The sequence below is a fragment of the Cryptomeria japonica genome, chromosome 10 (genome assembly GCF_030272615.1).
Source record: "Cryptomeria japonica chromosome 10, Sugi_1.0, whole genome shotgun sequence".
NCBI lineage: Eukaryota > Viridiplantae > Streptophyta > Pinopsida > Cupressales > Cupressaceae > Cryptomeria > Cryptomeria japonica.
Window position 1 is genome coordinate 723517395 of NC_081414.1, and position 26600 is coordinate 723543994.

Below are 26600 nucleotides of genomic sequence, written 5' to 3' on the forward strand. Positions count from 1 at the left end.
TTAGTAGGGATGTTGTGATTGATGAAGAAATTGGGCCCTTTCAGCTTTCTTCTGAAATCAAGAGTACTGAAGATTAGCCTCTGAAGGCTAAAGATTTAGGTGTCCAACTGCCATGAGCTATGGTTAAAGGGGAGGACTCTTATGGTTTTGAACAAGTGGAATCTCCTAGTTCTGTACCCATTTCAATGCTAGAAGATTTTCTTTAGGAGAACTTGAATTAGCATCCAGATGATATAGTACCAAGCAGCCCAAGTCATGATGGCCAAGTTGATTTGGATGGAGAGGTTTCTACAAAGCGACTTAAGTGGTGGGAAAAATTTGTTGGTGATGTTTGGGATGATGAAATGATTAATGGGAGATCATCTATGGGCAAGAGCAAAAACACAATTAACTTTTCTCGTATGGCTAACATTCATGAAGTTTATGAATCTTAGGTGTTTGAGGAAGCAAAAGGTAAACCCGAATGGGAAAAGCCCATGGAAACCGAATATTAGTCTTATGAAAAATAAGACTTGGGTTCTTTCAAATCTTCCAGCAAGGAAGAAACCCATTTATTGCAAACAGGTTTAAAATGTCAAGTAGAAAGTTGATGGTACACTTGACAAGTACAAAACATTGTTGGTGGCTAAAGGGTTCTCACACAGAGAAGGTATTGACTATGTGGAGACTTATATTAGCACAATTTGGTTGGAAAGTCCATCAATTGGACTTGAAGAGTGTCTTAATGGTGGACATGAAGAGCAGATCCTTAGATAAAATTGCAAGTGTATGACTTTCTTGGAGACGAGCAATTAATTATTACAAAGAACAATGTTAGCACTCAACAATTTGAATACATTAAGAAATTTTTAAATATAATTCCAACAAGGTACAACTTGTTTGAACAAAGGTGTAGCCATCATGGAATCTAAAAGGGTTGCACTCAAAAATTGCAAATTGGTACGGCTTTTTACATCATTGTAATTTGCAACATCATGTCATCAAATAGACATTGTTTTCAAACCAAAATATTAATTTAATTATCTTCATTCTTATGAAACATCACATCAAAACAAGCAATTGCAGAGCTTGAAACCTCCGACCAAAATTTGGAAACTACCAAATTGAAAATTGGAAATCTCTTTTGATTCAAGAACAGTTGCAATCCCTGTATGGAAGAGCATTGAAAACTATGAGGGTTTTTCATCCTCAAAACTTTACAAATCCAAAGGCTTTTCATCCTCAAGAGTAGAAGAAGACGAACACACATTCATTCATAAAAGAATGAGATTGTTTCAAAAAGTATGAGCACCCTTTTCAAAAATATTCCTCTTATTTATAAATTTTCTTGAGAAAATAAGATAATTTGAAAAAATATTTTTAAAAACTTTTTAAAATAGTATAAGTTGTTTTTAAATTTTTACTATTCAACAACTTAATTTAATTATTTATTTTTCTACTTTAAATAATTAGTATGTCGTCTTTTAATATAAAGTTAACTTTTTTTGACAACTCAGATATTTCTGAGAGTGGCAAAATTTGTTTGTTCAATATGAACGATGTTGGCTTTTTTAGAATCATACATCTTTTGAGTATCCGTCATGAATGCGGCATTCATCTTATCATGTTGTATAGGGGTGACTTTGTTAGGATTTTGCACATGCTTCTTTGGGCTCAATGCATAGGTAGCCATGTGTAAGGAAGTGCTAGCTTCTCTCGTTGGTGATAAATGACTAGTTGAATATGCTTATTGTAGAATTGTAATGTGGAGTCTTTCTCTTGTACAATGGCCTTCATTTGGCCAAGCATATTGTCAATGCACTCATACGCCTCTCCAAGGCTAGGTGTATTAGCATCCTTATATTAAATAAATTTGAAGTTTAGAGTGATGATGGCAATGATGTATCTTCCATCAGCCCCATAAGTGTTACTTTTCACCACCTCCTTTACCACCCTTCCCTACTCTGACTTAAAGTTATGTTGCCAATTCCACTCTACAATCATGATTAGGAGCTGTAATGGTTCTTGCAACTCAAGAATCCTCTTTAGAAGAATGAAGTATGATGCATATCTAGTCTTTACAAGTTCAAAAATTTCTTAGAGAAGGTCTAGAGAGTACATGTGAAGTACAGTGGTTGCAAATACATATTTGTGCTTCTCTAACATCATTAACCACCTCGTTGATTCCATTGATTTTTCCCATGTTCTTAAGTGCATTATTCATGGTATGCATACAACCATGAGTCCACTAAAATATGCATGTAAGCTTTCTCAACCATTTTCCTTTCAACATTGCACAAATATGCCACATTTGTCACTACTTGCACCGCATTTTCTTAGGATTCCCTTTGTCATGCTTTGTGCCAGCTTTGCGTCTGTAGAGTATTGTTGTTAGCTAACACCATTATGGTATGACCGACAAATTTTTTTAATCACTGTGTAAAAAATGATTAATATTTCATTTCATTGTTTTTAAAAGTTAGTGTCTTTTATTTTTGGTTCCGGTTCTATTAATAATCAAGCAATGAGTATTAAGTGGGTTGCACGTTTACTATTGCATGTCTAATTGCCAATCCGCCAACATAGGTGGTAGGATTTTTTAAAATCCAGATCACCATAGACAATCATATGGGGAGCGCAAGATGATTGGGTTTTTAGCCCCCAAGGCCAATTATTTTGGCCCCCTAGGTGCATAAATAGGCTTTTTTTTTCATTTTTCCGTAACTTCCTGCCTAAGTGTCAAAATTTTGCAAATGAGATATCGACATAAAGCTGGTTCTGAGCACTTCGCAATGGTGTAGGCCATTTTTGCTAATTTTTTTTGTAGGTGCAATGATTTTCTATTTGAATTGAGATCTAGCTGTTTAGCTCTCGAGCTCATAAATTTTTGCCACTATCTCCAATTTTCGCTATTCTTGCATTGTTGGAAAGACCTCTAGGATCTTTATCAAGCCATCTATGCACTTTTTCAAGATTCAGCCCCAAGTACGTTTTATTTAATTTTTGCCATATTTTCATTTTGGAGGATTACTTGGACATGTTGACACTTAGGAGGGTGTTGTTTTGATCAAATTACTTCATTTCAGCCCCATTTCATGTATTGATCTTTGATTTAATCATTTGAGAAGTCTATCATTGTTGTTATGGGTAATGCAACTCATCCTTCTATAATAATTTTGACTAAGGCCAATTATGAGTCTTGGCAAAAAGGCAACTTGACACATTGTAGGTGGCTCAATATTTTGCCTTATCTTTATGGATTCATTCTTGAGCTAGAGACTAAATGAAAGAAATCAGTTTGGGGTAATACAAATGATCATATCATAGGGTTGATTGGCAGAAGCATTAATGCAAGCATCTTTTAGGAACCCTACAATCATATCTTAGGAATCAAGTGCTCACACATAGTTTGGACCAAAATTTGGGAGAGATCCATGTAATCCTCCATTCCCAAATGATCCTGCATCAAATTGCCTCATTCCACTTGATGTTAACAATCTACACTTTGATGATGATATCTTAGAGGATCTCGAATATGATCCAGCACTTGAGCGTCTTAATGATCAAGAGACATCTCTTGCAACTTTAACTCCTCCAAATGAGATCATGCATCCATCTTCTTTTGCTACATCAGTGTCTAGAGATTCTTTTCTGTAGGTAAATCATAGCCTTTCAAATTCAATATTGTGGAATGAATACTTGTCATGGATCTTAGACTTGTTTGTGGAGTTTCACATTTCAGATTTAGAGGAACAATTTGAGGGTTTATCTCCTCTTTGATGACAATCACGACACAACTGTTGTCATATCATATTCTTTGTCTTTGGATCTAGCTCAACATTTAGCACTTGATCCTGGTTCATCACATTCTTTGTTGATTGGGCATGCACCTAATTTAATTGGGGCATCATCTACCAAGAACTTGGTGACACATAAGCAAATTTATAGAGAGACAATCTTTGTATGTTTGGATTCTTCTACCTACTAATTCCTATGCGGAATGGGAAGCATTTCTACATTTGTACTTGTTCTATCTTCTACCCAAAGGGAGAAATATTGTTTGTAGGCCTTGGATCATGTTTTGCCTTAAGCCTTCATTTTTGTTGGACATTACACATTGTTGGGGGCTAAATAGTTTCTCCCTTTCCTTCCTATGGAGGGATAACTGAGTGTATTTTACTATTTTGTGATAGATGTAGTCCTTGGGGTTATCATTGAGTCTTGCATTCATCACTCTTTTATGACTTGTTCAAGTTTGTATCTTTTCTTTCTTTTGGAGAGGAGTTTTCTCTCACAGGGTTTTCTCCTTTCCTTTGCTTGTAAGATGTTGCATTATAAATGGGTACCTAGCATGGCCTAGTAGACGAGACCCATAATAATCTTCATGTTTTGCATCATTTTCATATGTCTACTACTCCCTACGTTGCACTTAAGGGGTGGTGTTGGTGTGAATAAGGTATTTTGCCTATCTAGTTCACTAGTAGGTCCTATTTACATGTTAAGTTTACTTAGGTCTTAAGAATCTTTCTAGAAGTCTTAGTTGTCAATTAGATCTTATTTTATCTTTTAGCATTTAATTCTTGAGTCCTAGGTCATTTAATAATTGTTAAGTTTGTTGTCTCATTGTATAGGATTAAGACAAATGTCACAATCTTGTTTAATTCTACCTTTATAATTTACAAGTTGAAGTCAAGATCTAAGCATAGGAATAACCCAAATGGAGTGGTATAAAGGTTTATAAACATCAACAATAGCACACACCCTTAAAAAATCTAAAACTCAGCTTCCTCTATTTCGAATTTAACAAGTTCTCCAATTACTCCAGTCATCGATGTAAACATTTTAGAATTTTCTAGGTTGAAAGGTAGTCTATAAAGGTGAATACCAATGTGAGCCTTGGCATTATTATCCTTACCTGTATCAATAAACGATTTCCATGGGTATAAAAAACCAAGGTCCATTTGTCCTAACAAATTTGGGATTATTGCTTGATTGAAACTACACCAAAAATAAGCCCTTTGATGTTAACACTAGAGAAGGGCAAGCAACATTGCCCTAAACAATCTCCATCCAATTGTAGATCTCTTGAATTGAAGTTGTCTTTTCTAAAAAATTGCAAACCAAAGAACAACTTTTTTGCGCAATGAAAAATTGGTTGAAGTTCTCCTCGAGAAGGACTAAGTCTTTAGAGTCCACATCCATTCTGATTGGAATATCCCCTAAGAGATTTTTTGGGGGCTTCTCATCCTTGGTCATAATAGTATAGAATGAGGAATTAAAAAACTAAATTCTTTCAGGAGTATTGAATCGTGTCTAGAATCTATAGTGCGAGGAGCAACAAATAACACCAAGGAGACAGTTCCATTAGATTTACAAATATGAGATTTGTAAAATTCTTTGTAGGTGTGAAATGGTTTGCAAGTATTTTTACATTCAACATGAACCAATCACATCTCATCGTGGAAAAATTGTTACATGACTTATTAACAAGAAAACTTCCAATAGTCTGATCATTTCCAGCTTTATTTGTTTCCTCACTGTTATTGTTGAAGCCCATATAAAATAGCCGTGAGTTGTTATATTTGCTAATCAAACACTAGATGCCCATACACTCTGTTGGTTAATAGATTTATCTCTATAGAAATAATAGATAAACTAACTCTTGTTTGCCCAAAAATGGAGACAAAAATGCTAACAACAGTTGGGTAAAGTATGAATTAGTTTCCCTCTAAATTTTTTGTAAAGATACAACTCCCTTAGTAAGATTGAATATTTTTGTTTTTAAGAATATTAAAAATGGGTATACTTTTAACTAGAAAGTAGGAAAGGTATTTAACACTTGCGCATCATTATGTAACAAATGTGAATAATAAAACTGAAATGAAGTAACGAAAACAAACTACTAAACTTCAAGGCTCAAAGACCTTCAATCTTCTGAAATAAACCACTATTGATACCAACGCACAGATAGAAATATCAACACAAGCAGGTAACTTGGGATCAAAACAGATTTTACTGCACTCCAAAAGGAAACAAGTATTGCTTTAAATGAATACTTCAGTTATAAAGAAGTATCGAGATTCATATATTCACTTAAACCCACAAATTTAATATGAATAGTAGAGCAAAAACTCACAAATTTTATATGAATGGTAAAGCAAAAACTCAACGCTTAATGCAAATAGACAATAAGATTCATTCTAGGACAACAAAATTTTATTGATCTTCCTTCTGATGATTCTCACTCTTACATCACAGTGTAATGGGGATCAAAAATTCAAACCCTTCAATAGTCCGTTAACCATACACATATAATGTCCAGATATGTAACTGCCCAACGTTCTTGAAATTGATTCCTTTGAAAGAATCATTTAAATAAAGTCCTAAAAATACATTTGAAATAATAAACATGGACTTTATAATTCCTTTGCGATGTGGAAGCTTCCATGTGTCAAGCTCGCGCCTCTTCGGGAGAAGGCAAGCATTTCTGATATTTGCTTTGTGCGTGGGTGCGCATCATGCGGCTTTGGAAGAATTCTGATTTTGTGCATTTGCGCAATGAATAACGATTGTTGATTTGAGAAAAACTAGTGGGCACATAGTCACTTTGTATTTGCTTACATGGAGGCTGCTACGTGGCATCGTGGCACCACACTGCAAATTTGAGCCTCTGGGCTCGGTAGAATTTGCATGTGCTTGACATGTGGTTCACCTCGGCTTTGAGCACGAGATGCAACTTCATCTCCTTTTTGAGCATGCACAATTGCGCAATGAATGTAGATCGTCGATCTCTTTGTACCCTCTTGTCAATTAAACCCCTTGTGCACGAGTGCACAAAATGCAACTTGGTCACCTTTTTAATATTGTGCAACTGTGCAAAGATCTTGAGCCATAGATTTTTTTGGACATGTCGGGAAATTGTCAGCTTTATAATACTATTTGTCTTTTGGCTCACGTGGAGGCTGCCAGGTGTCAGCTTTGTGCACCACCGAAAAAGGAAAGAGGCATACACATCATCCATGTTTCCTTCTTCAAGTCCTTGTGAGGGCTACCAAAAGGTTCTAGCAAAGGTGGAGGCTCTCGTGACACTTTGTGCCCCGAGGTCAATGTCTAGGTTGGATGCATATATCTTTTTTGGTAGTTCACAGAAGCCTGAAAGAAACTCTAGTGAAGAAAAAACCTCCCGCAAAACATTGCCAACAAATCAGGTATCGAACACATAAGCAATCTTTGCTAGTCTGCCACAAAGGAGAAGGCTCCTGTGAAACACAATGATATTGGAGTTTGTGGTCACATCACCTGCCCATAAGGAACAAGGGAGTTCTCTGCATCTTTTCTCCTTCTTTGCCTTTTCTTTGCTTTTTCCTTGTTTATTTCTTTTTCTTCTTTGTTTCCTTTTCACTTGAGTTTCTCATTGAATATGACAAGGTTGTGGAAACCGTGTCGGCCTTCAACATTGGTTTGGAAACTCCTTCTTTCCCTCGCTTTAAAAATTTTATAATGAAGAAAGCTTTCGGAAAAACACTTGGTTTTGAAAACCTCAACGACCTCCAACCAATTTTTCAAAACTCATGTTATATCCGCCACTTTAGGAAAGAAAAGAACTTTCATTGTTTTGAATGCCTTCAGAGAACAAAGACTCGTTGGGTCTTAGATGAGTTGTGAGAACCCTGTCGGGTTTTGACAGTGGTTTCAAAATCATTGACAAAAGCCGATGAAGACTTAAAAGCTTTGAAAAGATGAGATGAGACTAAGACAAAGGCTTCGTCGGGCTCCGAGCAAGTTGTGGAAACCCCGTTGTAGTCCGACAACACTTTTAAAATTGAATGTAAAAGGCGACGAAGATCCTTTAAAAGTTTTGAAAGAAAGCAAAGGTGAAGACACAACTTTGTTAGGCTCCAAACGGGTTGTGAAAACTGCGTCGGAGTTTGACTATGTTTTTGAAACCGTGTGCAATGTCCAACTAAACACAAATATAACTAAGTGTTGAATTTTTACAAGGACTTCTTAAGAACAAAGGCATATTACTTGAGAACTTGAGACTTCTAGGCATTCATTTAGCTGACATAAATGAGCAAGGCAATGGTTTTGAACATGGGGTGAAAAACCATGGTAACACACTCAACATACATTTTTCAAAGGTAGTCCTTACATTTACATGACTGTTATAAATTTTACATTTCAGCATGTAAATATATTCTATTTACGATGCACCTATTAGGTATCCTATGCCTTGCTTCCTCTTGAAGTTGCTCAACTAGGGTATTTTTTGTGAGGATATTCTCCAAGGGATATCATTTAGCTTTGTATTTTCCCTTTGATGGTGATCCATGAAGATGCTGGCCATTCTTTTGGTAAAAGTTCATTTCAAATAGCATTTTTTCTCTTCATTAGTTCTTTCCCTCGGATCTATTGTTTCTTTTGCCTAGGGGCTATCATTTCAAATCTATGTTCTACCAAGTGTCTAGGATAGGGGGACGTGTTTTGGGGATGGAATATTTTTAGGCCATTTTGGGGATGATAGGGGACGGCTATATATATATATTATAAAAATATGAGAGAAATTTCAGATATTCATATGATAATTTATAACATTGATAAGGTTGCATATGTAATCATATTGACATATACATTATAGAATCAAAAGTAAAACACAACAATAGAGTTCACATGAGAGTTGGACAAATTAATAGTAATACTTAATTGCTTCCATAATTCATGTCAATGTGCATATGAAAAATAGGAGTACTGCATACAGCAAAATGCCCAAAGTCTACAAGTTTGCACTACAAATGTCAAAAACTTTAAACATAATGATGAAAAGCAAAGTTTGATGACTCAGACTTGGACTTGACTCGATAGCCCAAAAGTTCGAGGGGCAACAATGATAAGATGCATGAGGTGTTAGATGTGAGAAAAACCCAACAATTGAGGGGGTGCTGGGTGAAGCAAAAATGAAAAAAGGGGGACAGATGGTTGTCTTAGAAGTCCCCAATGTGTCTTGGGGCCATCCCCATGACATTTCCCATGCAAATGTTTTTGGGGACTCCTAACACGTTTCCGTCCATGGGATGTCCTTGGACCGGGGATAGGGGCTAAACCCCCCGGGGACTTGTTCCCGTGTACCACCATTTCAAATGATTTATTTGTATTTGGTGTTTTGAGTGAATTAACTTGTTTGATATTGAGTTCAAAATTTTCCTAGATTTAGTTTTATATATTTTATTTAGACTAGGTGGAGTTCCTTTTGAGAAGTTCTAATTAACTATTGTAACGGCATATGAATCAATCTACTTCAACTAGTAATAATCATTAATGTGTTTTATCTTTCTTTCTCACTGCATATCCTTTAAGGGATTTATAAGCTTGCTTAAAATTAGCTAGCCTTGGAAGTTAATTGCCTTCTTTGCCTCCTTTGATAGAGTAAGAAAACCCAACCCTCATTATCAATTGCAAATTTTTAAAATAGAACTTTTGATATTGAAGAAAACATTGCAAAGTCAGATATTATCATATTTGACAAAGGCATGAATCAAACACAATTAGGGTTTGATTTACTAGCCAATTGTGTTTTGGCAATCTCCATAATCATAAGAAGTGTGTGGTTCAACCAATCAATTTCTTAATTGACCTAGAAATAATCTAACAAATAATTGTTATCCTGATATAAGGGATACATTTGTGGTTTACAAGATATTAATCAATTTCCAGAAGTTCACAATACGTAGTAATTTTAAGGAATTTTGATTATTTATGAAGAAAGAGATGCAACTCAACGAAAAGGAAAATTGAGTTTATTGTATAATAGGTATTTGGAAAAACTCCCTTTACAAAAACTTTCTCTAACATCTTAGGTGATTCATTGTAACTGAGTTTACAATCAGCTAAATATTTAATAGGCTCCACCACCATGGTGAATAGCTAGTAACTTGTCCAGAACTATGGATCAACCTTCAAAGAATGACCTAACATTCTAATTATCAAACAAATTGTTTACTAACATGATAAGTCTATGTGTTGTATGAGAAGTTAAATATTTTCTAGATGCTAAAACCATTTAGCAATGGTGTAATTTTCTATTCCTCGGAAGTTTTTTATGAAGCACTTGTTTAAAAATAATAAAAATAAAGAAAATTACGTTGGTAATAGAAAAAACTTATCTTTTGATTATATTCATTAACATTGAGAAATATACTTCTACAAAAAAGTTTATAAAAAGTGTAGAAGGCATAATAAATATAGGTGAAATACCCAATAAAAGCTTGCATCGTGGAATTGTGTGACATGGAAAACTTATTGGGGTTGATATTATAGCCATATTGCTCTCCCACAGCCTGCAACCACAATGAACAGCTAACTAGATAGCTTTTTTTCTGTAAGAGCGAGTGTAGAGAGTTTCTTTCCAAAGGATATCTTGTAAAACCCATATGAAGCTAAGTAGAAATGCATACATTGGGCTTTGTGGTGCATATCTAAAGAACAATATAATTTAAAAATTAAAATTTTGAAGGATGCTCATAACTCTTACAGTAATATAAATGTAGTTTGTATTTTTGTATAATTGCTATTTTGATGTGAATTCAGGTATGTGCAAGCATGGTCGGTACCTGGATCAGTCACTTCTAGTATGAACTATTATCGAGCAATATTCTGGGGATATTGGCTCAGAAAGAAACCTCAAGTCAAATTAAATATTCCAGTGACTGTTATATGGGGAGAACTTGACAAATTCTTGGTGAATGAATTGGCAAATGTTCCAAGAGATATATTCTCCAAAGTTTCAGTCTTGCAAATTCCAAAGGTTTTTCTTTGTAACTTGTCTTGATCTAACATTTTTTGTGCAATGGATATATGTTACAATAATCTTATGCGTACATAAAGATTCAACAGCTTTTGAAAATATAGAAACATTCAAACATTTAATACGATAATAAGTCTTTGATTGCCAATAAACCTTTTGCATGTCCTTAGAAGTTTGTTATATCTTGTTTAGGATTTATTGGCTTGTTATAGGTGGATTATATACTGTTTAGTTTTTATGAAATAATTCACATGGTGAATTTTCTACATGTATTTAGTATCTTGTGGTACCCCCTATTGAGAACCCTGGAAATAGATATTACTTTTTTTGTTTGTATTTTATGGTTATGGAAAAGACAAAAAACAAATGCTGGAAGTAAATGCTGAACTATGTAACTAAAACCTAAGTATTTTATGTTATGAGAGAAGATGAAAATGAATGCTAACTCTTTGTAATTTGAATTTTATTTGATTAATAGAAGACTCAAATGAAATACTGAATATGCCCTAAACCCTAAGTAATTTTATGGTATTTTATGATGATGCAAACTGAGGATTCCAATAAATATGTCAAGAATAATTTTTCAGAATTTGGTTCAAATATTCTTGCATTGAAATGACAGAGATTAACCAGCGAATCAGGTATCATGAAAACCTTCAGACCTGGTTGCTAATGATAATGATTGGTAGTAACAACTAAAATTGTTAGCATTAACCCTTGAACAGCACATGAGTAAACCAGAGATAAATCAGTATAGAAATCCCTAAGATATTCTTCATATGTTATGTTGGTGAAAGCAATTAATAAGGACAAATTTTAGCGACTAAACATTAATTTAGCAGCAGCAAACAATTCTGAAATTGGGCACCGAAAATGACAGTTTATTTCATGTAATATTAGCAGTACACTCAGACTGTACAGATCAGACCAGCTGTTGGACAATGCTGCTGTAGGGATCTGGCACAGGATATAGGTAAATTTGCAGTAGTTACTAAATATCTGAATCGGTATGACGACTGCCAAGGGCAGTGACTTAGGATTGTATGGTAGCCCTTTAACATGTAGGGTGGTGTCTATACAGTGCTTAAACCCTGCTGAAATTGCCAAAAAATGATAATATTCTGTTTTTCATACAAATGTGAATCGTCTCTAGCTGGAATAAATTGCTGCAATGAACTTCAATGTGATCCCTGAATTATGAATAGAATTGCCACCAAAGAGCATGAGGGTTTTCCTCGGAATTCGTCCTTAGGCCCGAATTAGAAACTACGATGGTTTTCATTCTTCGTATTTCACACACCAAGGGGTTTCATCCTTGAATGATTGAATCTGAAAACTGAATTCAAAATAATGACAATAGATGATTTGCCTCAAGTGTTTGTCTCTCCTTTATAGGTGCCTCCTTTTGGCCCTTAATTACATTTAATTTTTACTTTTCTCCCTTGAAGTGCTTTAAAAGAACTTTTAAAATAAAGTATTACATAGGTCTTATATCTCATGTGAGTTGACATGTGTTTTGTGACTATACACACCAACACAGAATAAAGTTTTCCAATGGTCACTTTATTCTCTCTTGATCAAAGTTCAATTGTATGCTAAGATTGCGATAAGTTCAAACAATTGACCCCAAGGTTTCGATTATGCAATGGATGTGACTCAGTTGGCTTGATGTGATATGCCGGTAATCCAAGGGGACTTACACACACTTAAAGAAGATTTTAGCAAGTTTATAACTTCAAGGAAATTTTCGAATGATTTGGCAATGAATGGTTCAATTTTTAGGACTTTTTGATTGAAATATGCCGAAAATAAAATAGGAAGGATTTAGGAAATCTATACTAAAACTAAGAACTCGACAGACAACAATGCTTGGGGTAGGATCAACCGTACTTCACTTCGCCATGTTGAGACAACTACATGAAGCGGGTGCAATCTTCAAGGGCTGTGTTTAAAAGATTTCAAATCACCAACGAATACCATCAGAGAACAATATCCATTCAATGATTTGGATTAAATGCACACATCAAATAGCTCAGTCCAACCTTGCACTGTTAATAACAATCAGCTATTAACAAAAGGTATGAGCAAATGATCCACCTTAGAACAATGCAATCAACTTTGTTCGCTAAAATGCTTGAAATAAATCTACTTTTAAGTGAGGAAAGCAAGACCATGCAAGCTGTGAAATAGGACAAGTATACACCATCAAAGAACAATGTATTACTGTTTACTACTTCAAAGCTTATCGCAACAATCTCAGACAATCTTTCCTTCCTTTACAAATGAGGGGATAACCCCTTTATTTAGGCCTCCAGCCTTGATTACATGCAACCCCTAATTAGGGTTTGACCCAAAAGATTCCACACACATGATGAAACAAGGTGGGAATAAACATTAAATGCCCGTCATACCCATTTACAATAAATTTCTGCCGGTTAAAAATGGCATCCACTATGCATTAAATGCACCATTATCTATCAAGTTCGTCCATAATGTCATAAATGCCCCATCGTTTCTTAAAACACAATGGTTACATGCAAAAGTTGCTCCACTACTTCAACATGCATTAACTCAGCCGCCACTTGGTCAAGGATTCCTGTCATGAATGTGCCACTATGTCATATAGTCAAAAGATCCCACTCATTAATGGCATATGTGATGAATCTGGTGATGACGACCTCCAATTCTCCTATGGAGACACTTGGCACATTCTCCATCGAAAATTCTAGCAAGAAAATTTCCTCTTCGCACTTGGAGAAAAACTTCTCCCAATCCGCCGTCGCTTCTTGAATCCTTTGCATCGTGCTGGAGAACAAGGAAACATTTTCCAGATGTGCCTTGGAAAATGATTCCACAAAGGAATATTCATGCAACCGGTCCCTCAGGAAGTCAACTGTCAATGCCTCCTCAGTCAATCTTCTCGCAAATAATGTTTCAACAGCCTTAAGAACTTCTCCTTGTACTTTCCTTATTGAGTCCTTCAAAGAAGCAGACTCATTGCTGAATCTCTCAAAAGATCCCTTTCCAGTGCAAACGACAGAACACCATTGCGGGAAGTCGTAAACATCATTCTCTTGGACAACTTTGCCGTCAATCAATGTCAACTTGGGAATTTTCATTAATGCTTTGAGTCGTAGAATAATTAAGTCTTATTAAATGTGCACATCGTCCCATGAACTATCCGCAACTTGCAACCTGTTCAAGATAGAAAGAATTCTAGAATGAGAACGAACCAGGTCATCAACAAACTTTCCAGCTGAAGCGAAAACATCTTCTACCCACTCCTTAGAGTATTGAGCTCTTTTCCTGACTTCTTCAATGTCATCAATAGATTCCTTAGGAAGAGAGGAGGGTAGTACAAAGAATGGATCTTCCTCTTTGAGTGGGTGCTTAAAACCCCATACATATTCACATAACACCTTATTTTCACTCTTAAGCTTTTTAATCTTTTCTTTCATCTTCTTCATTTTCTCCTTCTTGGCCAAGGAAGATTCTTCAAAATCTTCCACTACCTGTGTTGTGGATGCACAACCCAAATTGACTTCCTTGATCACATATTCATCAGGCATGATCTCACTTCTATCTTTGTCTACTATAGGCTCGGCCAAGTGTTCTTGGATCCAGATTCATCCCGTGTGATCTTAGAAAATTTTCTAGCTGCCTTCTTTTCAGTTGGTTTATCCATCCTGCTCAGAAGTCTCTCCAATTCCTGTGCGGGATCCATTTCCTCTTCCGTCTCTCTTCTCATTCTTTCCCTAAGCCAACTAGGAGTGGCCATTGGCTGATCCTGAACCTCAATGTGTACTTGCTCCTGTGAAACTTCCTCCATGTCTTTGAGAATGATTTCAATGAAGCCATCTTGGTCTTTCTCTTCTTGATGTGAAGGAACCTCTTGCCTTCGAGCTGCTGGCTGGACAGGTTTGTGAGAAGCACTGAAGCTGAGCACATCTTGTGCTGGTGCCTTAACAAAAATATTATCCTGAGATTGACCTCTTAGAGCTTCCTGTTCAAACATCTCAACCTCTTGTATGTTGGATGAATTGGTTGGCGATTGCGCTTCTTCTACTCTTGGCCTTTTCTACTGAGGCTCCTCTAGTTGAACTTCCTTCCTCTTCGTTGTTCTTGATTTCTTGGGAACATTCTTTCCTTTACTATGCTTAGTCAATTCTTGCTGGATTTCACCTTCCTCAGCATGGGCCAGTGATGAATCCTTTGTGGCATCACTATGGGAATCCATATTTCCCATTAGTTGGTAGCTCAGGCGAACATTCCCTTCCTTCAGCGTCTTGATGTGTAGATGATTCCAATACCTTGTGAATTTCAAAACTGGTCTAGCCAATACATCTAGATCATCAATTTATAGTTTTGACCAATTCGGGCCCTGAATAGGCTTATCCTTTAACTTTTCAAATTATGGCTGAATCACATCTGGATCTTCCTTCACTTGATCTGGTACCTGAATAATTTAACCAATTCTGATCATGTCAAGGGGCAATCTGGAAAACATTCTTTTCTTGATATCAAGATCATCCTTGGCATTAGCCCAAAAGTCTTCCAGGTGAAATCTGTGTTTGAATTTCATTCCGGTGACCATCTTGATTTTATCATATGGATCAAAGTATGATCTGGTCATATGGAATGTCAAGTGATAAAATGCCAACTCTTCAAGGGACTTTTTAGCCGTTGCCAATGTCGGACACATTTCCACATAGTCACCTAGGACAATAGGGAATTCAATGGATAGCTTCCCTTTCCTCTTCTAAATCTTGTCGTAAGCAGTCAACTGCCTAGTGAGCTCCAACAATACCATTTTGTTTGTTGGATACCTTGGTAGCTTGTGCGTTTGGAAGGAAAATCCTTGGATTTGGATGTAAATAAACTTTGGAAACTGGATATACCAGGCTCCAATTTTTTGTATCAGGGCCCTGGCTTTTGGCGACAAGCTAGTGTGAAGTTCACCTTGCAACAGTCTGGTTAAATACATTGTGAACGTATCATTCACCAGCTTGAAAGAATCAGTGTTGTACAAGTGCAATTGGAGATAGCATTCGTGGACTTTGAATCGTTCTAGCCCACATCCCATGTGCTCCTTTCTTGGCAAGCCATCAAAGTTCCCCCTCCTTGCCAACAAATAAATCACATACGAGCTCATGTAAAAGTATTGGGTCTGCTTCTCCTTCAAATAGTTCAATTGTTCATGCACATAATGACTGATCAATCTTGCCCAATCCACTATCCCGTTGGCATTCATAACCTCACCGATGAAGAAGAACATCCAAGTTTCAAATGTGAAGGCATGCAAACATCCCATAATCCTATTCAACTTCATCATCAGGTCGACATATTCTTGATTGAAATCAAAACTAGTGATCTGCTTGGGCATTTTCGTAATATGGGGCCTTGACTTCACCATCTAGGTTTTGTTAATAATCCCGACATCTTTCAACACTAGTCTCATATACCACTGCCGCCCTATCTTTGGTTTTGTATGTCATGGAATGGAATGCTGGAATTCCAAACGTTTCTCCAATTGCCTCCCGGTCAGATTGGCTAGAAGCTTGTTGTCTGATGTTAGAATTGTTCTTCTTTCAGGATTACAATGCTTTGCACATTCTAAGATCAACTCTGAGCATTGGACGACTAGAGGGAAACCACCGGCTGAGACGATTCCGCTCTTAATAAATTTGATAGCAGTGGCTAACGGAGAACGTCCAACTGTTCCAAAAATCTTGTTCCGGAAAGCTCCTAGCGGGAAAGTTTCTAGGTTGGTATCGCTGATCTCCTTCCACTTAGAAATAATCTTGGATTCTGGAAGGAATCCTTTCATCTCGTTTTTAATTTGCACCTGCCAGGAAGTAGCCGCACCCTTGCTGAGTTTCGCCATTCCTACAAAACAAAATAAATTAACATTAAAATTGTTGTAAGGAATTAAGATAAAATGATGGAGAAGAAATTCCAGCATGTAAATTCCCAATGTGGAATAAAATAGAACCTCCGTGAACAAGAATTTCTGGACAATAAATAAATTCTTCGAATCTTATTTTTTCCACCTCTCTAACTTCAAATTCCTCCAAATCGCGTGTGAGAAATGAATTGAGGTTCATCGTTTAAATAGAATTTCTCCTCACCAATTTGCTAAGTTGGCGAGAGGTTAAACTTGGCAGCTGCATTTAAAAATGCGTCATACTTTCCTTGACAACTCACCATGCAAACGGGTCTTGCCGTTATCATTGAGTTCAAAAATGGAAATTTCCATAATTCCTTAAGTCATGCGTCATAAATTCAGAATATTCCTTTTGCATGTTGCCAACTCGCCGATTGTGAAAATCTTTCCATTTCCAGTTCAAAAGGATATCTTGAAAGATTTTGCCTTTCCACTTAGAATTTTGAAAAGTTTATCCACTTGGAAAGAAATCATGTTTGTTGGGCTTTTTGGAGAGAGAATTCTTGGAGAGAGAATTTTATCCGGGAAGAATTTTTTCGCATTTTTTGAATTTATCTTGTTCGGAGGGAGATTTCTCATCAATTCATTACTATTCCTATTTTTTTAACGAAATTTTCCATTTTTAGCTCTAGAATTCAGGAGAGAGAAAACTTCTCTCACTTGACCAATTTTTCTTCTCGTCTTGAAATTTCTTCATTCTTTGGTGAATTTCCATGTGTGGGAGAGGAATTTTGTTTTCTTCCTTGATCAATCATTCCAGTTCAACCTTGGGTGCCATTTCTATGCCATGGAGCAATTTTCATATGGAGGAAGAATCCTCCTTTACCCTTGTTTGACACCATCCACCTGACCTTGGGTGCTGAATTCATGGTATGCAGGAATTTTTACTTGTGGAGGAAAAATCCTCACTTTAACGCCCACCCTCCACGCTTAGGTGTGGATTTCATGGTCTGTAGGAATTTGCTCGAGGGGAGAATTCCTCCATAACCCCATTTTGGTGTTGTATACCCAGTCATGAGCGCCAAAACCACATAGTGAAGGAATTTTGGGGTGGGAGGAAAATTCCTCACAACCCCAATCTAGCGCTCTACTCTTGGACTTTGGTGCTGAAATGACATATTGAAGCATTCCTTGTCTTGGAGGAAAATTTGGCACCCATCCATTTTGGAACCCACATTGATTGTTCACCAGACTTGGCCAATTTTTGCTCATTTTCCAGATTTGGATGCCATTTGGGATTGAAGTGGATTTTCTCTACCTTAGGAGATTTTCAATGCTTTCCACTTCAGGAAAGAATTCCACACAGCCATTTTTTTGATCAACCGTCTGCTTTTTCAATTTTCCAGATTTAGACGAATATTCTCAGGAATGTTTTGCCTTCAGTGTTGGGACCCCTGCCTATGGAGAACCTAACAAAAATAGACTTACTAAAAATAGTAAGTACTTAAAAACATCAAAATTAGGGCAAATCAAGACAGTATGACACTTACCAAAAATAGAAACTTACTAAAAATAGTAAGTTTGAATTTTGGCAAAATATAGACAATCCGGGAGGTAGTGAAATTCCCTAAAAAATAGGAACTTTCAAAAAATAGAAAGTTGGTTAGAATTTGCTCAAATTTCACTAGTTGCTTCGTTGAAGGGTCCTGATTCCAATGCAATGTTCAGTTTTTTTCAAAACCCTAACGAAAAGACCTCAAATCTAAGTGTGAAAGGCAAAATCCTAAAATGGACCAAATGAGTTCGACTTAGTCAAATTTACCCAAACAACTTGCAGATTTGATCAAATTCACCCAAAACACTTGCAAACCGAGGAGACCAAAGAGACTACCGCGAAAAAGACCCACAAAACCAAAACCAAAAGACCAAGAGGACCTAAAAAGTAGGGGGTCCCCATTTGGAATGGGGTCATGTGTGATTAGGTCACAACAATGCGGACTTTCATTTGTACAATAACTTTGAAATTGCCCTTATGAGAAGATGATTTAGCCCAACTTACAATGCTTTTAATTACTATTTCCCTTATTATGACCTTTAGCCTATGGGAAATAAAATAGCTGCGGGTCTTCAATTAATTTGTTCATTCTTGAGAAGGGGACATTACATATCTTCTCTTGAAGAGTGAATGATCTCTTTTTGTGCTACCTTTTCTTATTTATAGAGATCTCTTGATAAGGACATATGGTAACCATCTTTAATACTTCTTTAGGGTAAGATAGTGGCTCTATGGCGATGTTTCTCAGTTGATTATTTACTATTAATTATGTATTAGAATATATTAGAATAATGATATAATAAAGTGAATTTACACGTGTTTGTAATAAATAAGTTTTTCTTTTTCAGATTATCTCATAATGTAAATGCAGATGTAGCATTATAGACTTAGGGGATTAAATCATTTGACATGGATAACTGTACTAATAATACAGCTTCCCTATGACGCTTGTCAATATCAAGTAGGTTGTTGCCAAGCCTATTTTCAATGCCTAGGATCTTTACCCATCCAATGCTTAATGATAGTATCTTGTTACACTAGATATTAATTTTCTTGGTAAGTTTCTATGCTTTTGGCAGTACTAAAGTTTGTATATTGTCCATTTACATAGTACCTTAGAAAATAAACTTTTTCCAATACCCTAATCCTTTTGCAAAACCCATTCAGACATAGAAATCCTTTAAGTTTTTATTGACAAAGTTTGGATTTTTACACAAAAATTAGACTTAGGGCAGATAATAAAATATGGAAATACTTTGAACTTGTTGGCACTGTTTGTGTGCGTTAGCTATGCATTGATTAAACTTTAACCCTTTTTTGTGATTCTCGCCTACCCTTGTGATTGTGATCTTTGTGCTTCCTTTGAGAATGATTACACAACTTTTTGCTTGCAAATTTTCAATCCTTAATACTCGTGATTTTCTGTGCTTGATCTATGTCTAAAGAGAAAAATATGACTTGTGTGACCTTTAAATTGTTTCTGACATGTTTGCAATTGTGTAAAAACTGTGCCCTAATGACCGCAATCTCTAAAAGTACAAGAAATGCCTCGATTCTTCTCTATGATTTTCTGAAGATGCCTTGTTAGCTACCCATGATTTTCTCTTTTGACTTCTTCGACAAGACTAAATAGTGGTTCTCATACAAATGTTAGTATGAACAAGGAAAATAGATGAAACAAAAAGATTGACTCCTCATGGAGAAAGCAAAACAATATATATATCTAGAAATTTACCGTTACAACTACCACATTAGTGGAAGTTCAAAAACCTAATCAATGAGCTGCAACAAACTTATTTATTACATACAAGTGTAAATATACTCTATGATATCATTATTCTAATATTATGTGTTTCCTGTTTTCATGAGTAGGAAGTTATAACAATCAGTGTGCATTTACTCTGTCACTGCTATCTGCAATGGCTCACCAAATTTTGGTGCTAGATGCAAGATGAACCTCCCAAATCAAACACCCTTGGGTTGATAAACATGCTCAATATTCTAGGAGGGATTCTTATTGAGATCAAGTGTTAAACATGGAAAGAAAAGCTAACTAATTGCATGCAAGATAAGAAAGCTTTATTTAAGGAAATAAATAACATATCTCTTTTAAACTGAAAATGCAAGGAGATAAACCAAGAAATGTATAAATGTCCTGGGATCTACCATTGCTTGATAGGGAAAAGGTGGTGGTGGCCTTAAGATAGCTTCGTGTACTCTCACACTTTGATGAGTGTGTGGGTCTTATGTCAGCTATTCTTCATAGAAGTGACAAAGTATAGCTCATTAGTGACAGTGGGGTGTTCCATTGAACAGTTGAGAAAAGTCACATGTTCAATCTTCTATGAAACAAGAGCTTCACTAACATGTACTCTAGACTACTCCCAAAGCAGATTTAAGAAGCTTCTCGATGCACAACTTGAGAAATGCAGGCCTTGTTATGAAAGATACGATAGCATGATATTACTATTGAATCTTGTAATCTCAACCATGAGCATTTAGTGTTTGAGAAAAGAAGATCTTTGTAGGATAGACTTGGTTGGGTATCCATGTGTATCTCAACATGAATTAGTGTGTTGAGTGAATCAATGCTCTCCCTTTATAGTTGAAGGTGTTGGTGATAACTAAGGCAAATAGAGGATTAAGCTATTCGCAACTTATTCAATAGAGCAGAAAATTTAATACTTGAGTCCTATGCATAGATTTTATGGTCAATGATCTAGACAATTTGAAACATTCAGTTGAACTCAATGAAGCTTATGGGTTTTAGTTTTGATTACTACTTTGAGCTGAATTTTCTCTCTTTGAGTTGTTTTTTGCATTATCCCCCAAAATTTGAGTTATAATGGAGAGTTTCATTGCCAAATTTACTCAAGAAATGGATGTTCCAAAAGAGATAGACTATAGTGTGTGCTGGCTTGTTTGTTATGGAAAAATGAACTACTAGAGTGTGGTATCACACTTCCCTTTCTTTTGACTAAAGCTAGCAGACATCAAGGTTTATTTTTGATAGACTCTATATTTTAAACTAGTCACTTCAAGGTCCTGTTGACGTGTATTTTGTACACAATCATACACAGAATAAAATACCGACAGGCATCTTATCCTCTCTTGAGAAAATAGTCTCTAACTGCTGAAGATCTGCAAAAAGGATCAGTTAGATGGACTCCAAGGTTCTTTTAGTGGGGTCTCCACGTGTGGACAAGCTTTTTAGTGGTATGATGTGATTTGCTGTTTCCTTCAAGGCGTCTTACGGATTCAAAAGCTCGAAGATTTTACTAAACTAAAAGGAACTTTCAAAAAATGGAAAAAGGACAGGGTTTAAGTAAGTCTAATCTAGCCTAACCCTATGAACGACTTAGCATGAATGAGATTTGGCAAGACTCAACCAACTTCAATTTTGCCATAAGATAACAACTCAATTGAAATTAGTGCGATCTTCTAAGGTAATAATGGTATTCAATGCATCAAAGACCAAGGACACTACTACGAAGGTACATATCCTAGATGCGAAAATGCTTGAAGGTTAAGGACTCAAAATGTTTTCCAGTCGACCACGCAAGGCGTTCCTACAATCAGCAAGAAGCTAGTGGTTTGGATTGCGAATCCTACCAAATATCAAATCTCACACTTAGCCTTTCAAATTAACAAACTACTTTGATTGAGCGTGATTCAAGTACATCCAACAACCATGAAGATAACTTAAGAAATTTGCAACAAAACACCATAACTTCAATATTTTATTGATTTCCAAGTCATCATATACAACAATTGCTTGAATTTCTCTCTTCAAGACTCAATCTTGCTACAAAATAAAAATTGCTTCTAACTCTAATCTCTCTATTACATCAACTATTATCTCTCACACTTATTCACTATTTTTCTATTATCAAATGAAATGAAAAATGGGGGTATAAATAGCATCCCCAGTTACAATGAAAGGTCCAGATTGAAAATAAATCAATGGACAAGATCATGACACCTAAACCCTAATTAGGGTTTGTTACAAATGACCTCCTTTTTACTGAACAACATTAAATACATAGCCAAATATTAAATTTGGCACAAAAATCTAGGAGGTATCAACCAATGAGAAATAAGATGTCATGTCATCTGTAACAACCTTTCATCTAGAATCTTATTCCCTTTCCAATTCTCTTTCTTAGCATATGCAATGAATTTTGTCACGATTCCTTCGATTTCTGTGCTTGGAATCTCGGGAAGATTCTTGATACTCTCTTCTAAGTGGATAACCTGATCAAATGCATCTAGAAGAGCTGTGTCCCAAGTAGGTTCAAGTTCTTTTGTTCTATCAATCAGGAGCATGGTGGCATACATTTGATCATACTGCTCATCTGTAACATCTGCGTCCTTGCGAAAGATGATCTTGATTCTATCCTCAAATTCTTGTAAATCCACATCTGTCTCGACCTCGATCCTTCTGCCAAGAATGGTACGAAGTACCTCAAATACTCTGTCCTGGATCGGATTGATCACCTCCTCAACTTGACCACATCTAACACTGATGTCCTCAAAGAGAACACTCTTTATATGGAGTAAGGTTGACCACTGAAACAAACTGTGAGAATCACCTTCTAAGATCCTCTCTTGTGCTAAAATTCTTCTGGATGTGTGTCTTATAACTTTCAAGACAGGGATGACAACGTCCTTGGTATGAGCAAATGCAGCTACTGTTGCCATCAATCTGTGAATAATCCCAAGAACTTGGATAGCCTGATGGGTGATCTTCGACATCCTTGTAACAAACTCAATGGCCACCGTGTGAGATCTATCCATCCAACTACATGTACGCTGGACCAGGTTCCTGAATCTTTCTGCTTCATTGATTGATTGAAGGGGCAATGCCTGCAATGGTGATCTAACTGGATCCTGACGTCCCAAAGGTTCATTGATGTGACTGAAATACGTCCTCCATGCACCTCTCTCTCTCTCAAGCTTTCTATTCTTTTCCACTTCTTCTCTAAGCTTGTCTTTCAATGCCTCAAATGTGTCGGTGGCATCATCTAAAGTCTGCTCTGCTGTGGATGGTCCTAACTCAATAGTCTGTATATGGTAGTCTTCTGCTAGGATCTCACCCTCATATTTGTCTGCTGCCGGTGTAGCTATCTGCAGTTTTCTAGATCCAGTCTCATCTCGAATCATCTTGGATATCTTTGTAGCCTTCTTTTTCTCTGTTGTCACATGTGAATGTCCCACGAGGCTTTCTAAATCAATTGCACTGTCCTCGTCCTCAATTACGATCACCTTAGTCAATCTTTCCTTCAACCAATCTGGGATATTCGATCTTGTCTCTTGAACTTGAATTTCTTTGTGTACTATTTCTTCTTGTCTGGGAGGAGATGTTACTTCATTATCATTATCTAAATCATAGTCTTGGAGAGATCCATCGGATGAAACATGCTGTGCCTGTCTTTCCTCCTGTCTGTCATTCTGTACCATCGACTCCATGGACTCTTCCACTCGAACTGTTCTATCCTCTGGCCTGGAAGAAGTACCTGGTGTTTGATCTTTGTTGACACCTTGCTTTTTCTTGGAAGGCTCTTTCTTTTCTGATCTTTCCTTTCTCTTTGAACCTCTCGAATGGAGATTGCCCTCACTGGCACATCGAAGGTTACCTTCACCTGAATTCCTAGGATTAGGATTGCCTTCACTAACACTGGCTCCACCTTCGGCTGGTTTCTCTTCCAAAGTAAAAGACATGGCTATGCCTTGTTCTCTCAACTTCTGATGCTGAACGTCTACCCATCTGCGAGTACAAGACAAGACTGGTGCCATCAAATCATCTAAATCCACGGCCTCGGGCTCATTCCAATTCAAACTTATTGTCTTGCTTTCTCTATCATATGAAGATTGGATGTGCCTGCCGTTGTCCTGAGGTTGGTCGGCTACTCTGTAAATCTTACATTTCCTGATGAAATCCAAAGGCAATCTAGAATGTATTTTTCGTTTCACTTCGAGATCATCTAGGAGATTCATCATAAAATCTTCAATTTGGTACTCATGTCTAAATCTTCTACCGACCGTCTCCTCTAAGTGTCCATGTGGATCAAAACTATTCCTCCAAGCAAAAGATGAAAAGGATACAAGGCTAACTCCTTCTCTGCGTCATCCATGGCTAAGACATTAGGACATACCTCAACTGAATTACCCAAAATAATAGGTACCTGAACTCCATTCTGATGTCTGTGTCTGAATGCCTTCACATATGCTGCCAACTGCCTTGTTACTTCAAGTAACACAATTCTATCTGTCGGGTACCTCGGCAACATGTATGGAGGTAAAGGACATCCATGCACTCTAATGTAAGTGAACTTGGGAAACTGAATGAACCAAGCACCGTACCTCTTGATGAATTCCTGGGCATCCTGAGATAATCTGTTGTGAATCCCTCCTTGCAACGTTCTTGTGATGTTCATCGTGAAAGTATCATTGATTAACTTGTAGTTCTTCCCTGGTGGATGATGCAAGTAGGTATAGGATTCACAAACTCTGACCTCGCCGGGTCCTCTTCCAATCACTCCTCTGTGAGGTAGTCCTACGTACTCAACGCTCCTGATTAAGGCATAGATGACGTATGAACTCATGTGGAAGGACTTAGTAGCCCTGAGTCTTCTCAACTGTACGTCCAAGCAATGGCTAATTATCCTAGCCCAATGTATTGTACCCTTTCCTTGAACAATCACCTGGATGAAGTAAAACATCCATTTCTCAAAATAGAAGGCATGAGGTGCTCCTGTGACTCTGTTGAGCATGGTAATTAAATCTCTGTACTCCTCTTGGAAATCAATCCTGTGTGGTGTGTTCGGTACTTTGCTCAGACGGGGACGACTCTTAAGTAGCCAGTTCTTGTTGATTATGCTTAGGCAAGCATCTGGATCATCATCATACACTGATCTGGCTCCTTCAATGCTCTTGTATATCATGTCCCTGTGCTCTGGAAGATGGAAGGCTTCACTTATGGCTTCCTCTGAAAGGTACGCCAAAGTGTTTCCCTCATTGGACACAATTGTCCTGGACTGTGGATTGTAATGACGGGCACACTCGATCATTAACTCGTGGCACTGAATGGCTGGAGGAAAACCGGCCGCCTTAATGATGCCACTCTCTATTATTCTCCGGGCGACAGGTGATGGCTTGCCGATGTAAGGGACCTCTCGGAACTTCTTTGTGCTAAAGTTCCCCAAGTTGGTATCTCCAATGTTGCTCCACTTGGACACGATCTTGGTCTCCACTTCTTCGGTCTTCTGATCTTCTTTCATGAGAGCCGAGCGACTGGTGGATGCTCCCGCCTTTGGGGTCGCCATACCTACACAACATTTCATTATAAGAAATAGATTTTGCAATAAATAACGTAAATAAGAGAGATAAAATTTTAGGAAACCTCATGATAAGTCTCTAGAGTTATCATTTCCTAAAATACAACGATTGAGCTAAGAGAAATTCAAGAATCAAAATTTCAAAATTTTGAAATATGACGATGAATGAATAAAACAATAACAATTAAATCGCCATACCTCGATAGAGAGCTAACTCTAGAATGCAAAAACAAAATTTGCCTAGGCAAAATTTGAGGTATAAAGTAATCTTCAATATGATCTCCTCAAAATTGACTTCGCCACCTCTGGAGAGAACGTGATCTTCAATTATCGCCTTGGACGTGGTCTCAAATGGATCTTCAAATTCGCACTTTGGCGTGGTCTCCAAGTCCTTAGCAAATTCGCCTTAATGTATCCTCAAGCTCGCACTTGGTGTGGTCTTCAAATTCGCACCACCTTTTGATTGCTTACGCCACCTTGGATGGAATTCGCACCTCTTCAAACACACTTCGCACTCCACACAAGATGATACTAGCGCCACCTTTGGTTTGAAATCGCACCACCTTTTGATAACTTAGCGCGCCACCCTTGGATGAATGAAACTCGCACTATATTCGCCTCTTCTCAATTCGCATGAAGGAAGGTAAAATAATGATGTAGAAAATGACAATTCCACTCCCCTTATATAGCGCGTTCATCCTTCCCCCCTTAGGCCGACTTGATAAAATATAACGATTTCAAACGATTTATAAATGAGTTTTAAATTAAATAACAAGGCCGACCTCCATATATGAGCGCTCCAATTCGATTTTTTATTAATTAATTAACTATTAATGCCTTGCGTTTTTTTTTTTTAATTTGCAAATTTCGATTTTAATCAAGGCGAAATAATTAATAAATGTTTAACGCCATATTAAATGCCAATTTAAATAGGATTTTCAATTTTTAAATCGATTTAGCATTTAAGGAAATTTGAATTGTTTAATTTGGCGCCAAAAATATGAAAATAAAGGGACGTACCTCATCGCTCTGGTCCCTTGGAGA

General features: G+C 36.9%; 1 protein-coding gene across 3 annotated transcripts in view; it reads left to right on the forward strand.

Moving 5' to 3' along the window:
* The window catches only part of LOC131040062 (uncharacterized), a 150284-nt gene extending 139465 nt beyond the window's left edge, over positions 1-10819 (forward strand). For all 3 annotated transcript variants that reach the window (XM_057972953.2, XM_057972954.2, XM_057972955.2), the window contains exon 7: positions 10564-10819. In XM_057972953.2, the coding sequence (XP_057828936.2) occupies positions 10564-10804 (241 nt within the window). In that variant the 3' untranslated portion in view covers positions 10805-10819. The remainder of the gene's footprint in view (positions 1-10563) is intronic.
* The last annotated feature ends 15781 nt before the right edge of the window (positions 10820-26600 follow it).